This window comes from Falco biarmicus, chromosome 15 (genome assembly GCF_023638135.1).
Source record: "Falco biarmicus isolate bFalBia1 chromosome 15, bFalBia1.pri, whole genome shotgun sequence".
NCBI classification, from domain to species: Eukaryota; Metazoa; Chordata; class Aves; order Falconiformes; family Falconidae; genus Falco; species Falco biarmicus.
The window spans coordinates 15542588-15555313 of NC_079302.1; the positions used below are offsets into that span (position 1 = coordinate 15542588).

Below are 12726 nucleotides of genomic sequence, written 5' to 3' on the forward strand. Positions count from 1 at the left end.
AATTCAAGTTGGGATTAACAACCAAAAAGCTATTGCCAAGAAAATTATAGTTCCCATTTACGCAATGAAATGTTATTTACCCTACATCACTTCTGACCAATCTCTGAGGAAAGCAAAATAGGCAGTTAGGAACAACTGGTATAGATTTGTTAAACTCACTGATGGGGTGTGTGGGGGGAAGCCTTATTTAAACATTTCTTAAGGGCCGTGGAGATGCACATAAAGCTGATCTATTGTTGTCATAGAGACACAGTAATCATCTCATTGATTTCTCTGCTGGTAACAGACCTCTTTTGAAACAATAACTAAATAAAGCTACATTGGAATGCAAAGACTTCCTAACACACTCCTTAAACTTAATTATTGATCATATGCAAACCTAAAAAAGCTGTGACACCAACACCTGGATTTCTCCTGAAGAACAGAGCTGCAAGTTTCTATGTTAATGTTACTAAATAATATTCAAGAAATCCTATCAAGTTCCACTTAAAAGCTGCAAAATAGCAAGTTAGAAGACACAAACAACTGATTTAAAAGTCCAATCCTCTTAAGAAAACACAAGCCCACTTCCTACTTTTTCCAGTTATTCAATGGGAATTATTATTAGTCAAAAGAAAACAGATCAAAAAGAAAATCTCAAAAGGAGTGGTTTTCATATCAGAAAGCTAAGACCAATGTATTTATTTTGACATTTATAATCCAACCCACATCTTAAAAATAGTTTCTCTGTCTTTTGAGGACATACTTTGGCAATTGAGAGAAAAAAACCTCTAAATTGCAAAGTTCTAATTCAAGTATCCTTTTAAGGCTTCTCTCTTTTTCAAAGAATGCCCCAACCCACAACACTATCAATTAAGTTCTTCCTTACAGAAATCAAAGACTGAATGTAAGCTAAGTTTGGTTTGGCAAGTCACAGAAGATGTACAGACCCATATTTGTAGCTGGTAAAAAAAAAAAAATCATCCTGTTCAGTAATGAAACTTTCACTAACCAGAGTCACACCAATTGTGTGTGACTTAAATATACAACCCTAACAGCTCTCAAAAGCCAAAGCTTTCTTTTTATTTATCAGACTCCAAACTTCCAAAGCAGCTACCAGGAAAACTGAACAGAATGTGAACTGTCCTTCTCTAGGGTTCAGTAGTGTTTTTAACAAGTAACAGTTTCAAAAGACAGATATAAAGTTCTTTGGCATCTTGCCCAGTATTAGCAATATTGCTATTTTCTTAGTTTTTGTTTAGATACTGGCTCTTCTGAATCAGTAGACATCCATTCTTTTGTTCTGCTTTGATTTCAGCATTCGTACTCAAAACAGTTAAAAATAATCCTTTGCATAGTCCTTACTAAACATTTGAGTATGCTGTTAATATAATAATTTTTATCCCAGTATTTGCGAGCTAGTCTCATTCACGACATTCCAGGGCTAGCCAAAACTTTAATAACGGAACTCAGTCCCCTTTACTGCAATCTCGTAAGACTTCAGTCAACTTTACTTGCTGAAGAGCGGCCTTAGCCGCTCCTTAAAACAAAAGTTACAATACAGGAACAACACTTCCATGTACACGTACGTACCTTGCTACTTAAAGTTGCCTCTACCTTATGTCTCTTTAGGAATCTCATATATGAAAAGATATATATAGCTCAATATATAGGAATATATAACATAAGGCTTAAGACCCTTACACTTAGCACTTCCTACGCTTTTGATTTCCCATCCTATCTAACCTTCCCATTACAATTTATTTCTTTGGTATATGAGAGCTGAATTTTTTTATTTTTTTTTAGTTTACCCCAAAGTTTTGTGCATTTTCCTTTTGCCACCCTTTATATTACAAGATCTGAAGTAATTCATGCATCATCAAACTGTCACTTCATCTATTAGACTACATGCAGCCTAAATTCTACAGGTGCTACTTAAGATCTTTGGTTTGTATTTCTGTACAGCACATCACTCCCTAATACAGATTATAATAATAAATACCAAAGTGTGCTAAAGAAAGGAGACTATAAGTGTTCCAAGAAACAATTATCCTATTTCTTATGTCAAATAACAAGGTTTTTGTTTTCTCAGCTCTCATGGAATGTCTACTTCCCCTGTAAAACAACTAATTCCCCAATAATAACACTTTCAAAACTAGATGCAGTGTCACAGAATGTTTAAAGATACACATGGAAATGAGAGAAGATTCATGTTTGCACAGTTGCAGCTAAATGTGAGTCTTCTGCCTCTTCAATAAGAACAGAAGTGGATGCACAATGAATAAGTTATTAAAATTCATGCTAATAAACAAACCCTTAGCTTACCCGCCTATCAATATCTGTGGCTTACTTGAATCATTTGTGACACCAAAGACGTCAGGAATCAAGTCTCCGTTAAAGCTGAAAATGCAAAACAATTTCAGTATCACCTTAGTCATTATAGGAGTTGAAATGAACTAGTTTTAAGTTAACCCATATTTGGCTACCATTTTCCAACCAAGCAGTGAAGAATTTTCAGCTGTGTAGTCTTTTCTAAATTTTGGCTCTTGTCTGAGCTGCTGGTAGTAATACACTTCTTTCAATATTTTACACTATGCCATGCATCTGATTTTCCAGTTATAGTCCCCCTCTCTTTTGTTCAGAATTTCACACAGAGGAAAGGGCACTGTGAAAGGGATATTTTCTCAGTCTAAGAAGCCAGTCTGTACAGCCAGCTTTACAGACCTCGCTAAAAAAATGAATGGTTCTTTTTCTGCATCAAGCAAAGTACTGAAATTTAAAACAAACAAAAAAAAAGCTTATTTAGTTACTATTGCCAGGATGATATAATATACAAGGTTTGCAAAGACAACTGGTATGTTTTGTCATCTTCTGTTAGACCAGTTGACATTACACAAACCTGTTCTTGAAATATGAAGTGCACGCATTTCAACTTTTAGTGTTAAAATAGATTTAAGTTGCTCTTAGTCACCATTATAAATGTTTTCTAAAAAAGTAGGTCATACTTACTCCATTACTAGAGGCTCATCACGAAAAGTCTTATTTAACATAGTTTTATGGTTAAGATCTAAAACCAGAAAATATTAATTTCAGTTAGCAATATGTTATGATATTTGCATTTTTAACTTAAGACACAATTCTTCTTCATCTGCTAATTTACAACCATCAATTTTATGATTTAAAAAAACAAGTCAGCCAGCACTGAACATAAACAAATAGCTTCCTGAAATTATTCAGGAAATGTGAGTTACAATTAATATGCTGAAGCTTCTTCTCTCTCCACTAAACTCTTCAACAAATTCTTCTAAATAGATCTTAGTGAACCCTACTTCTCTGTATGACTGCAGTGACATAGACACATGAAATCTGAAATGGTTGGGATGAAGACAGTCAAAGAATTCAACATTTTATGTAAAACCTCTGTTTAATGTTTTGTCACTGTGAAGAACACAGTTAATCACGTACACTGAGTGTCTGAATAAGGATTAGAGGGAGACTGCCTAAATAGGAAGTGAGGATTTTAAGTCCTTATCAGGTTATCACCTCTCACACTTGATTTTTACTTGTAATCCAAACTCCTTGCCACATTATCCCCATTTCCTTGACCTCTCCATAATGTTTCTCTTCTTCCAGTTTCCATATTTTATATGACAGTACCCTCCTATTGACCTGTCACGCTTCCATTACCCAAGCAGGCACCACATCCCTTCCCAGCAGCCTCACCACATACCGACCATTGCCTGCATTTTTAACCTCTGACTCCTTTTCTAAGCCCCACATGTTCATTTCTGCCTTTCCCAATATTTGTTTATGCAGAAGCAAGACAGCATAAATTAATCCAATTCCTAATTACAATACTACAGATACCTCCTATTCTCTTAATACTTGATCCAGTACACTTTCCCAGGTCCCTTGTTTCACCTCTGATTAAAGCCAGAAGCTACCTTATCTAAGGCCATCACTTGCCTCACCAGAAATTATTTTGTAACACAGTTGCTTATACTAGTGAATATTCTTCAGTAGTTTTTGTGGACTTAAGTATATCTTCTTTTGCCTTTCTGTTCTTCAAACCCTAAACTCTTCCCAAAACAAAGCCAACAGAAAACAAGAGACTTCAAGAGTTCACACAGCCCCTGACTACCCTAAGGCAGAACCAGCTACAACACTGCTAAAAGACTCTTCTTGAAAACTTGATTCTAAAGTTCTTGAAAACTTCCAGTAAAGGAGACTCTAGAAATCTCCCTCCCAAACCAGGTATCACTTTCATTAAAGAATTTAAGGTTTAACAGAAATAAGAGTGTTATGTTACTGCTGGTAAATTTAGGTATGATATTTTGAAAGTTTACGCACTAAACTCTACACCAGGTTCTCAGCACATTTTAAATTCAGGATACATCTTCTGAGATAATCTTTGTGAAGATGACATGCATAATGGGGAAGCCATGAGAAGTAGCTCTTTGGTTAGTAGGTTACGGTCTAACTATAATATTGTTTGGTTATGTCTGTTGCATGATATAAACCAAGAGTTTGAGCTTTGTTCTCTTTTATTAATTACACAGTTTAACAGCAAGATAATATATGTGTATGAAGCCACATAGCTGCTAATCCCTATTTTCACTGTAAAAACAATCACTACACTGTAGAATGAGTGTACAACTTTCTCACAATACTCTGAATTATTAAAAAGCATAACAATCTTATAAATAAGCTGTCTCAGCAACTCACCTAATGTTTGATTGTGCCCCCAGAAAATAAACACTGAAAGTTCATCTCTGCCATGATTTTGTGCCCGGGTAGTCAGCAGGACATCCATTTGTGAATCACCGTCATAATCCCCAGGAACTACACTGGTTATGGTAACACCGAGAGATCTAGAATTAAAAGCAAACAAATAAAAAAACCCACATGCAGATAACAGTACAAAGATGTGCATGAAAACAGAAAGTACTTGTGCGTTCAAAGGCTTGCCTTTTCATCCCAATTATTATTAGCTGGTCTAATACAATAGTATCATTCAACAATCTGGCTTTCTATGAAGTCCGTATCACTGCAAAAGTAACTTTAAAATCAAGCATTCTGCAAGCTGTTTTCCTCTAAGGAAGAAGGAAGTTTTTAACTCTAAAATTCAGCTAACAGGCAGCCATATCCTATTTGTTAATGCTATCCAGACTTCATTAAATCCCTTCATTTGTTGTAGAACCAGTTCTCAAAAATGTTTTTCAGAGAGCAGGATCTTCTGGTTGTATTCCAAGAGCAAGACCATAAAGCAACAGGAGCAGTTTAAGCAGCAGTAGTCCGACAGATAGCTAGATCTTTTTAAAGACAATATCATCTCCTATCTTCTGCCACATCTTACTAAATGTGTTTGTTCTTTCCTTCTTTTTTACTTTATTACCTACTCAGAGACTCTGCTTTATGAGCACAAACATGGGTCATTCTGTCAAGAATTAGAAGCAGATGACTTCTAATGCACTAAACAAAAGCTCCTTCTAAGACAGCAGGGAATAAATAAAAATATATAGAACTACAGAAGATGAAGTGGAGCTGTAACAGCGATTTAACTTTTCATAGACATAATACTGTTAGTATGCTTTATTCATAAGCAGTAACATATCCTATAATACTACTGTGGTTAAAACTATACATATCTATGTAAATAAACACACAGATTATTTACATTTACTAAAACATGATGCTTTTTTTAAAGCCACATTTAAACTTCAGAAAGGAACAGACGTCAACACAAAAATGCCAGCACAGCATTCTCCCTCCCTATCGCTTTCTAAACAGATGATATTGCCTGGATTCTATTAGAAAGTACAGCAACTAGAACAATTTCCCTGAAAACATGTCTTGGGACAGAGACTAATACTACCTGCCAAAACGTTTTAACCCATGATATGGAATGGTAGTTTGCCTTACTAGGAAATAAAAGTCCCAAAAAACCATGTCAGTTGCAAAAATACTCCAAGTTACAGGTATTTTTAATACTAATTAGATGACAAAAAACCCTGAAGCATTGAAAGTCCAGAAGGTGGTGGGAAGTCACACCTATTAGTTAACAATATGAATGTCAAAACTCATCTCCAACAAATTCTGTCATGGGACCCACAAAATCCAAACAAATCAAACCAGAAACTTACCAGGAAATTAACCAAGAAACTGGTTACAGAACTGCAACTCTAAGGGCAAGCTGAACAAGTCAAACACACAACAGCAGCACAGACAATTCCAGTCATGTTCCCACGGCCTGCAGAGATGCGCCTTCAAGAAAAATGACCACTTACATCGTTTCACCCTGAGTAACAATACTTACTTCATTGGTAACTTAACACGGGGCTTAAAGTAGGGTTCCTTTTGGTCAGCCAGAAAGATAATCAACTCATTCCCTGCAAAAGCAAGTAAGATGATGAGTAACAGAGGAGGATTGTAAATGGTATGTATACAAAAAAAACATTTAAAAAGGTATGCCACAAGTAGTCATTCCTCACAGTAGCAAAAACTTTGAAACACTTCCCATACAGCTACCTCCTCCTCACTCAACAGGGAAAAAACGAGCACTTTTTTGTGTTAATAGTTAAAACAACCTATAAATCTAATTGCATCTCAAAGGAACACTGATATCAATCTTCTCTGGGGCTTAGTGTTAGACCTTTCTCTCTGCCACTGTTACCACATTGCTTAAAATAAAACTTCCTATAAGGAGTTAAGAAACAGTACACGTGGAAAAGTAATAGGCATCAGTTCAACACAAATAATTAAAGCTTAAAAGCTAACTCAGCTGAATTCTTTCAATGCTGTCTGACATAGCAGGATCTGATACTGCTGTCCCAAGTCAGCTGACAAAAGCACTTTAAGTTAAACTCATAGAAGTAACTTGGTTCCCTGCAGCATTTCCTCATTTAGAGGTGGCACTATCATTTAATTATTGCAGGAGGATCCAAATAAAAGCCCATATTCTATGTTGCACAAATAACTGAAATTCAGGGAAGAAATTAAAAAAAAAAAAAAATCACTTCAACAATGAAATATATTTTCAGTCAGCAGACCACAATACACACGCACTTACTTCTGCAATTAAAATTAAAGTTCAGAGCTAAAGAAAAAAACATATTTTTTACTCATCCTCTATTATGTTTGTTTTCTGCACTGTCCATGAAACTCACCTGTAGCATCTCAAACTGCAAGAACTAGGTTACCTAATAGACTATGGCTCCAAACTAGAGCTACCATATACGTTTCAAGAGCATCATTCCATGACAAAGTTCACAGCTGTGAAATAGCAGAATACAAGCTTCCTGGCTACAAAAAAACAGCTAACTGCCATAAACGTATTTGCCAAGGAGAATATGCCAACAAACGAGTAAATGAAAACAAACCCTTTCAAAATGGATTGAGGCGACTAGTGCAGTCCCATCTGGCAAGCTAATAAAGCCTGGGTTACACTACACATCATCCACAGACGATTGAAAAAGTTGGCACACCGTAAGGTGAAGAAGCCTGCTGGCTGGTTAAGCTTTTGATAATAAAGCTGTGGGTTGACTGCTAAAACTTGTAATTCCAATTTCACACTATAGACTTTCACCTGCCTTTTTATCATCTATGTGGTAAAGTAATGATGATGATGATGAAACAAATGTGTTTTTACACATACCAGGTTCCAAGTCAATTATACCACTCAGAAATGAGATTTTATCATCACTAAAGATAGATTCATGAAAATTTCAGCTCAGCACTCATCAATAGTGAAAACAAACTTGACTACTGGATATTATTGGATGAACAGAAAACAAAATCACCATGCTACTACGTCAATCCATAATGCACACATCCTAGATGCTACTTGCAGATCTTGTCCTCTCATCTCAAACAAAACACAGAAGAAACATAAAACAGTACATAAGAGGTTGTGAAAAAAGGGAACAGTTTCCATACAAATAACAATTACGTAGATGAGAGGACTGAACATCTCAGTGAGGACACCACAGACATTTTCAAAATTCCCTAGTGAAATGTAGAAGCTGAATAGGGGAATGATCTCTCGCTGCCCCGTACACATCTAACAGATGTGTAATAGAAGACACATCTAACACAACTAGAAGGTGGTGGGCTGAACACACAAACAGCATGAGCTTCCCCACTTTTACCTGTCTTGTAGGTCTATGCACAGAATGGGGATGTGTATGCACAATCCCATTTATTCATATATTTTTAATTTCAAAAACTGAGTCCAAAAGTCCAGGGTCCACTGGTAATTTTAGTTGTTCATGGCAACATGATACTTACGGATCTAGATGACCTCTTGTATTTAGCTAGTTTACAGTCTCTTATAAATCTCCGAGTATTTTCCTTTCATGCATCTGAGCATGTGGAACATTACTCTCAATCACTTCAGCTGAAGTAATTCAAGACCTGAACAGTAACATAAATTCAGAAAAAGGCCTGAGATGTCATCCACATTTCCTTATTAAGGGTCAGGATAATTAGAACTGGGCTTCTTTACCATCTCACTGTTCCTTCAAGTCTAGTATTATCTCCAGTGCTCATTTCTTCAGCACTACTTAAAACTGCCTACTAGTTTTTGTTTAGAAGGTTCTGTAAATTTTTCAAGCTACTTTTTGTCAACACTGAAGTTATATGTTATATATATATATATATGTTTTCAAGTAGGTTGTTTCATATTGTTTTTTAACAGAAAGTATCAAGTAGGAAAACTATAGCAACTGCTGCTGTGTAGAAGCAAAGAAGAAACCATGAGCCTCACTTTTAAACCTTTATCTATTCACATTTTTATATGCATTCATCTGAAAGATAAGAATGTAAAAAATAAATCTCTTGTCACTGACATTCATTTTTTCAGTGCATTTTTTCAGTTGATGAGCTGGCGGAGCATTTTCAAGGAACCACGTATTTCAATGTCTCAACTAGATGGGAAATTCACTCATGCTTTACCAAAGCTACTTACAGAAGCATTTCTGAGATGGGAGGACTAAAAGAGGTGAATTTAGGAATAAATTTATCTTGACATGTAGCCTCAAGCGACTAAAATGACCCAACACCTGCAAATAACACTGACTGCTGACAATAAGCTCTGCTTTTGGGTGCCCCGTGTCTGAAGCTCAACCAGAAACTCATGGTAGATGACAGCCGCGTGGAACACACGTGTCCAGCCTTCCACTGCAACTCCGCATCCCAGGTGGGCTAACGGGGCAACCTGGCCCCTCGGCAGCTGGGAAACGTTCATCCGCTGCCCAAAACGCTGCAAAAGCGGGAGCGAAATCCCAGTCTGCAACCATGCACTCCACAAGACGAAGTCTTTCCATTACTTTGCAACCATAAATTCAACTTTAAAGAAAGCTATTTCCTCCTCTGTACGAAGCCGTATTTTAGTGCATATTGGAAACATATTTTTCCCTACAGGAGGCACCTCAGGAGCAAAGCACACGTCAGTTTTAATCTTGAAAACGGGTTTATTGCTCGCCGCGGCGAACACCGCGCAGGCCGAGTGCGCTGCGGGCCCGAGCGGCCGGCGCCCCCGCAGCCCCGGCTGCCCGGGCGGGACCCCTCCGCCGGGAACGGCCGCCCTCCGCCCAGCACCCAGCGGGCACCGGCCCGTCCGCCACACCGAGCAACCGGTGCCTCTTCCCGCCGCCCTCCGCGGGGCCGCCGGGACGGAGCGGCACGCCGGTGCCCCCGCAAGCCTTGGGCCGTAACCGGGACCGCAGCGCAGCGACCGCCGCTGCTGACACCCCCGGGGCGCTCCCAGCCGCCGGCGCTGGCGCCCCCCGCCAGCCCCCCGCCGCCAGCCCGCCAGCGGCCCGCTCACCGCCGCGCAGCACGAACAGGTCCGTCTGCTTGTCCGAGTTGAAGTCGCCGAAGGCCGCCAGCGTCCCGTAGGCCTCGGCCCCGAAGAGCTGGGCGGTGACGTTCTGCAGGGCCGCGCCGGGCCCCGCCAGGGCCAGCAGCAAGCACAGCCCAAGCCAGCGGCGGCCGCCCCCCATCCTGCAGCGACACGGCCCGGCTCCCCGCCGCCGCCCCCGTTCACATCACTTACGGCAGCGTAGGGGTGCGCCCGGCGCAACCGCCGGCTTGCTTCCGGGACTGACCCGGCGGCTTTGCGACAACGCCGTGACAGCCTGCGCCGCTCTCTTTACGGCTGCCGTGGGTAACCAAGGGGAGATCGCCACCCGGCTCCTTCGCTCCGCTAAGGGGACGGCGGCTGTCCGGGCCGGAGCGGGTGACGGGTCCTCGTCGGGATGGCGGCGGCAGCGGCCCCTGCGGCGGCCCATATGGCCGATGTGAGCTGGAAGATGCTGGAGCTGCGGGCTCGCTCTAAACGTTCAGGTCTGACCTCTCGGCTTGCCCGAGAGCAGCTCCGGGGCTCCCCTTCTTCACTAACCGCCCCGTTCCCGCGCTCCTCCCCGCCCTTTGCCCGCCGCCCTCCCCGAGCTCTTGGCCGACGTTGTCCCGGTGGCTGTGTTTGCTCCCCCCGCCGCAGCTTGGCGTGCGCTCAGGGCCGGCCCCACCGCGGCCTCGCCCGGCCCGGCCCCGCTCCCCCCAGCAGCCCGACCCGGCCCGGCCCTGCCCCGCTCCCCGCTGCGGCCCTGCCCCGCTCTTCGCCCCGCGCAGGCTGCGGGGCCGCCGGGTGTGCTGCTGGGGCCGGGCCGGGCTGTGCTCCAGAACGGGTGTCCTTGGCGAGGCAGTTTCAGATGATTTACAGGTGGCAGCGAGGCTGTAGGGGTAGCTGCTCCTGGGAGTGATGCTGCAGGTTTGCAAAGGTGCCGAACAGACGAAGCAGTTCAGAATTGTAGGCGCTTACACAAAAGTACCGGCTTTGGCCAGGTTTCCCTTGGGTAATTTTTTTTAACGTGAGAATCTCTGGTTCTGAACTTGGACTGTGTGGCAGCTGCGTCCTGGCCAAAATAAAAGGAGGATGTTTACCAAGTTGGCTTGAATTTACAAAGGTCAAAACCCAGGATTTTTAAGTTGCTTTTTCAAATAAAGTACAGACTTAGTAGGGCTTTAATTGCTGATGTTTTAATGTAAAAAAATTTCCAAATTATCCAAGTGGTGTTTATTTATATGTCATACGTGCTTGTAAAACTCAATCATTGTTTTCTTATTTGCATATTTGATTGGTTCTGTTGCGGTAATGAGTGATCAGACAGCGTGAAAAGAAAACGTGGCTTTATGTGGGCTCTCACAAAGAGAGTTGGCTGATTAAAGACTGGCCTGATTCATATGGCCTTAAAAATTCTACTTATGTATAGTATTAATTTGCAAAATACCATGATTAAGATGGTTCAGTAAATGAGTTGTTACTTTGTGGCCAATTATGATGACACGGTACTGTTATCTGAAAATTGATTTACAAATATAGGCGTAGAGCTCTCCAAAATAGTCTGGAACCTGCGTGTTATGAGTACGTGAATCTGGAGTCACAAGGCAGCATGCTAACTTGGGCATTCCCATGCAGATTCAGGCCCTGTGGCTGCAGAAAGCATTTGGATGATATTAAATGCTTGAATTTTTCTTAACTGCTGCTGCCTTCTAATTTTTTGTTAACAGTATAAGAAAGTGTCTTTTGTGACAATGACAGATTATTATTGTAGTTTACTTCTTTTCATGTTCGTAGAGATTTTGTCATTTTTATAGTGACTGAAGACATTTAGTCAAGAAATAAACATGATTTTAGCTGAAATGCTTTTCTGATAAAAAAGCTGATTTAGAAATAAAATTATATCTATATATGTTAATATATAAGGCAACATTCTTACCTAAAAATGAAAATCATGTTCTTGTTTTCTCAAATTTACTCCTGCATCTTATAAAGTATGTTGACATTTGTTTAACTTCAGAGCTTTTGTATTTTTTTTTTCTAGCACTGTCAGAAAGAGACATGGTTGGCATAGTCATTGAAAGTGGCTGAAACTTTCCCATACTGTTCTGAACTGGCCCCAGGTGGATGTTCCAGAGTCCCAGTTTACAAATATTACTGTTCTGGGTTTGTTTTCAGGGTGATGCTTGGAGTAAGATATAATAAACATGGAATATAGACACGCGTGAGTGCCTGTTAAGACACTGTCCTGTAGGAGGTAATCCCTATCTTCATGTTTATGTATATTAAATTATGAATTACATTTTTCCCAGTAAAATCAAATTTTATTGAAAATATTTTCTTTCCCTTCCTTGAGCAATAGAGTGCTGTTTCATTTTTTGCTACTGTAATAATTAACAGTTAGGAGCAGATTATAAAGATATTCAGTAGCTGGCCAGTCTGCAACCCCTGAAATTTTGTTTACTTTAAAAAACATAAAATTCTTTAAAGATTTGGAAAATACTGTTTGTAACTATGAAGACAAGTGTTTTTTGTTTTTTTTTTTTATTGTGCATTCCAGTGTGGAAGATGTTCTCCTTCAAAAAATTGAGATATTCGGTACCATAAGCAATACATATGACTGCAAGAAATGGCCTAGTGTAAATTCCACATGGGATAAAAGCAGTACTATGCATAAGCAGAATTTTAGCTCCCTATGCTTACTATTACTTAACAATTTTATATGCAGTGGTTAAATCAGTATTTTTATTTAATCTTGAAATATATCACATAGATTTTATCTGGCACCTTTTGGCATTAGTAGCAAATTTCCTATTGAATAAAGAAGCTCCTGTCTATGTCCAAAAGGTGGACTTAGTGTAGACTGTGTCATTTTACTCGGATTGTTTTTTTGACAGTAAAAGCAAAAT

General features: G+C 40.0%; 2 protein-coding genes across 9 annotated transcripts in view; one reads left to right on the forward strand and one right to left on the reverse strand.

Annotated features, from left to right (window-relative positions):
* ITFG1 (integrin alpha FG-GAP repeat containing 1) overlaps nucleotides 1–10082 on the reverse strand; it is an 88186-nt gene extending 78104 nt beyond the window's left edge. Inside the window, exons 1-5 of one of the 3 annotated variants that reach the window (XM_056360940.1) lie at nucleotides 9806–10081; nucleotides 6296–6368; nucleotides 4705–4850; nucleotides 2989–3046; nucleotides 2330–2379 (exon numbers count right to left, since the gene is read on the reverse strand). In XM_056360940.1, the coding sequence (XP_056216915.1) occupies nucleotides 2330–2379; nucleotides 2989–3046; nucleotides 4705–4850; nucleotides 6296–6368; nucleotides 9806–9980 (502 nt within the window). In that variant the 5' untranslated portion in view covers nucleotides 9981–10081. Of the gene's footprint in view, nucleotides 1–2304; nucleotides 2380–2988; nucleotides 3047–4704; nucleotides 4851–6295; nucleotides 6369–9805 lie in introns of all 3 variants that reach the window. The other 2 variants (XM_056360938.1, XM_056360941.1) reach the window with 2 other exon arrangements.
* Nucleotides 10083–10123: 41 nt separating this feature from the next.
* The window catches only part of PHKB (phosphorylase kinase regulatory subunit beta), an 80071-nt gene continuing 77468 nt past the window's right edge, over nucleotides 10124–12726 (forward strand). For 2 of the 6 annotated variants that reach the window (XM_056360933.1, XM_056360932.1), the window contains exon 1: nucleotides 10124–10323. In XM_056360933.1, coding sequence (XP_056216908.1) covers nucleotides 10236–10323 — 88 coding nt within the window. In that variant the 5' untranslated portion in view covers nucleotides 10124–10235. Of the gene's footprint in view, nucleotides 10324–11995; nucleotides 12075–12726 lie in introns of all 6 variants that reach the window. The other 4 variants (XM_056360935.1, XM_056360937.1, XM_056360934.1 and 1 more) reach the window with 3 other exon arrangements.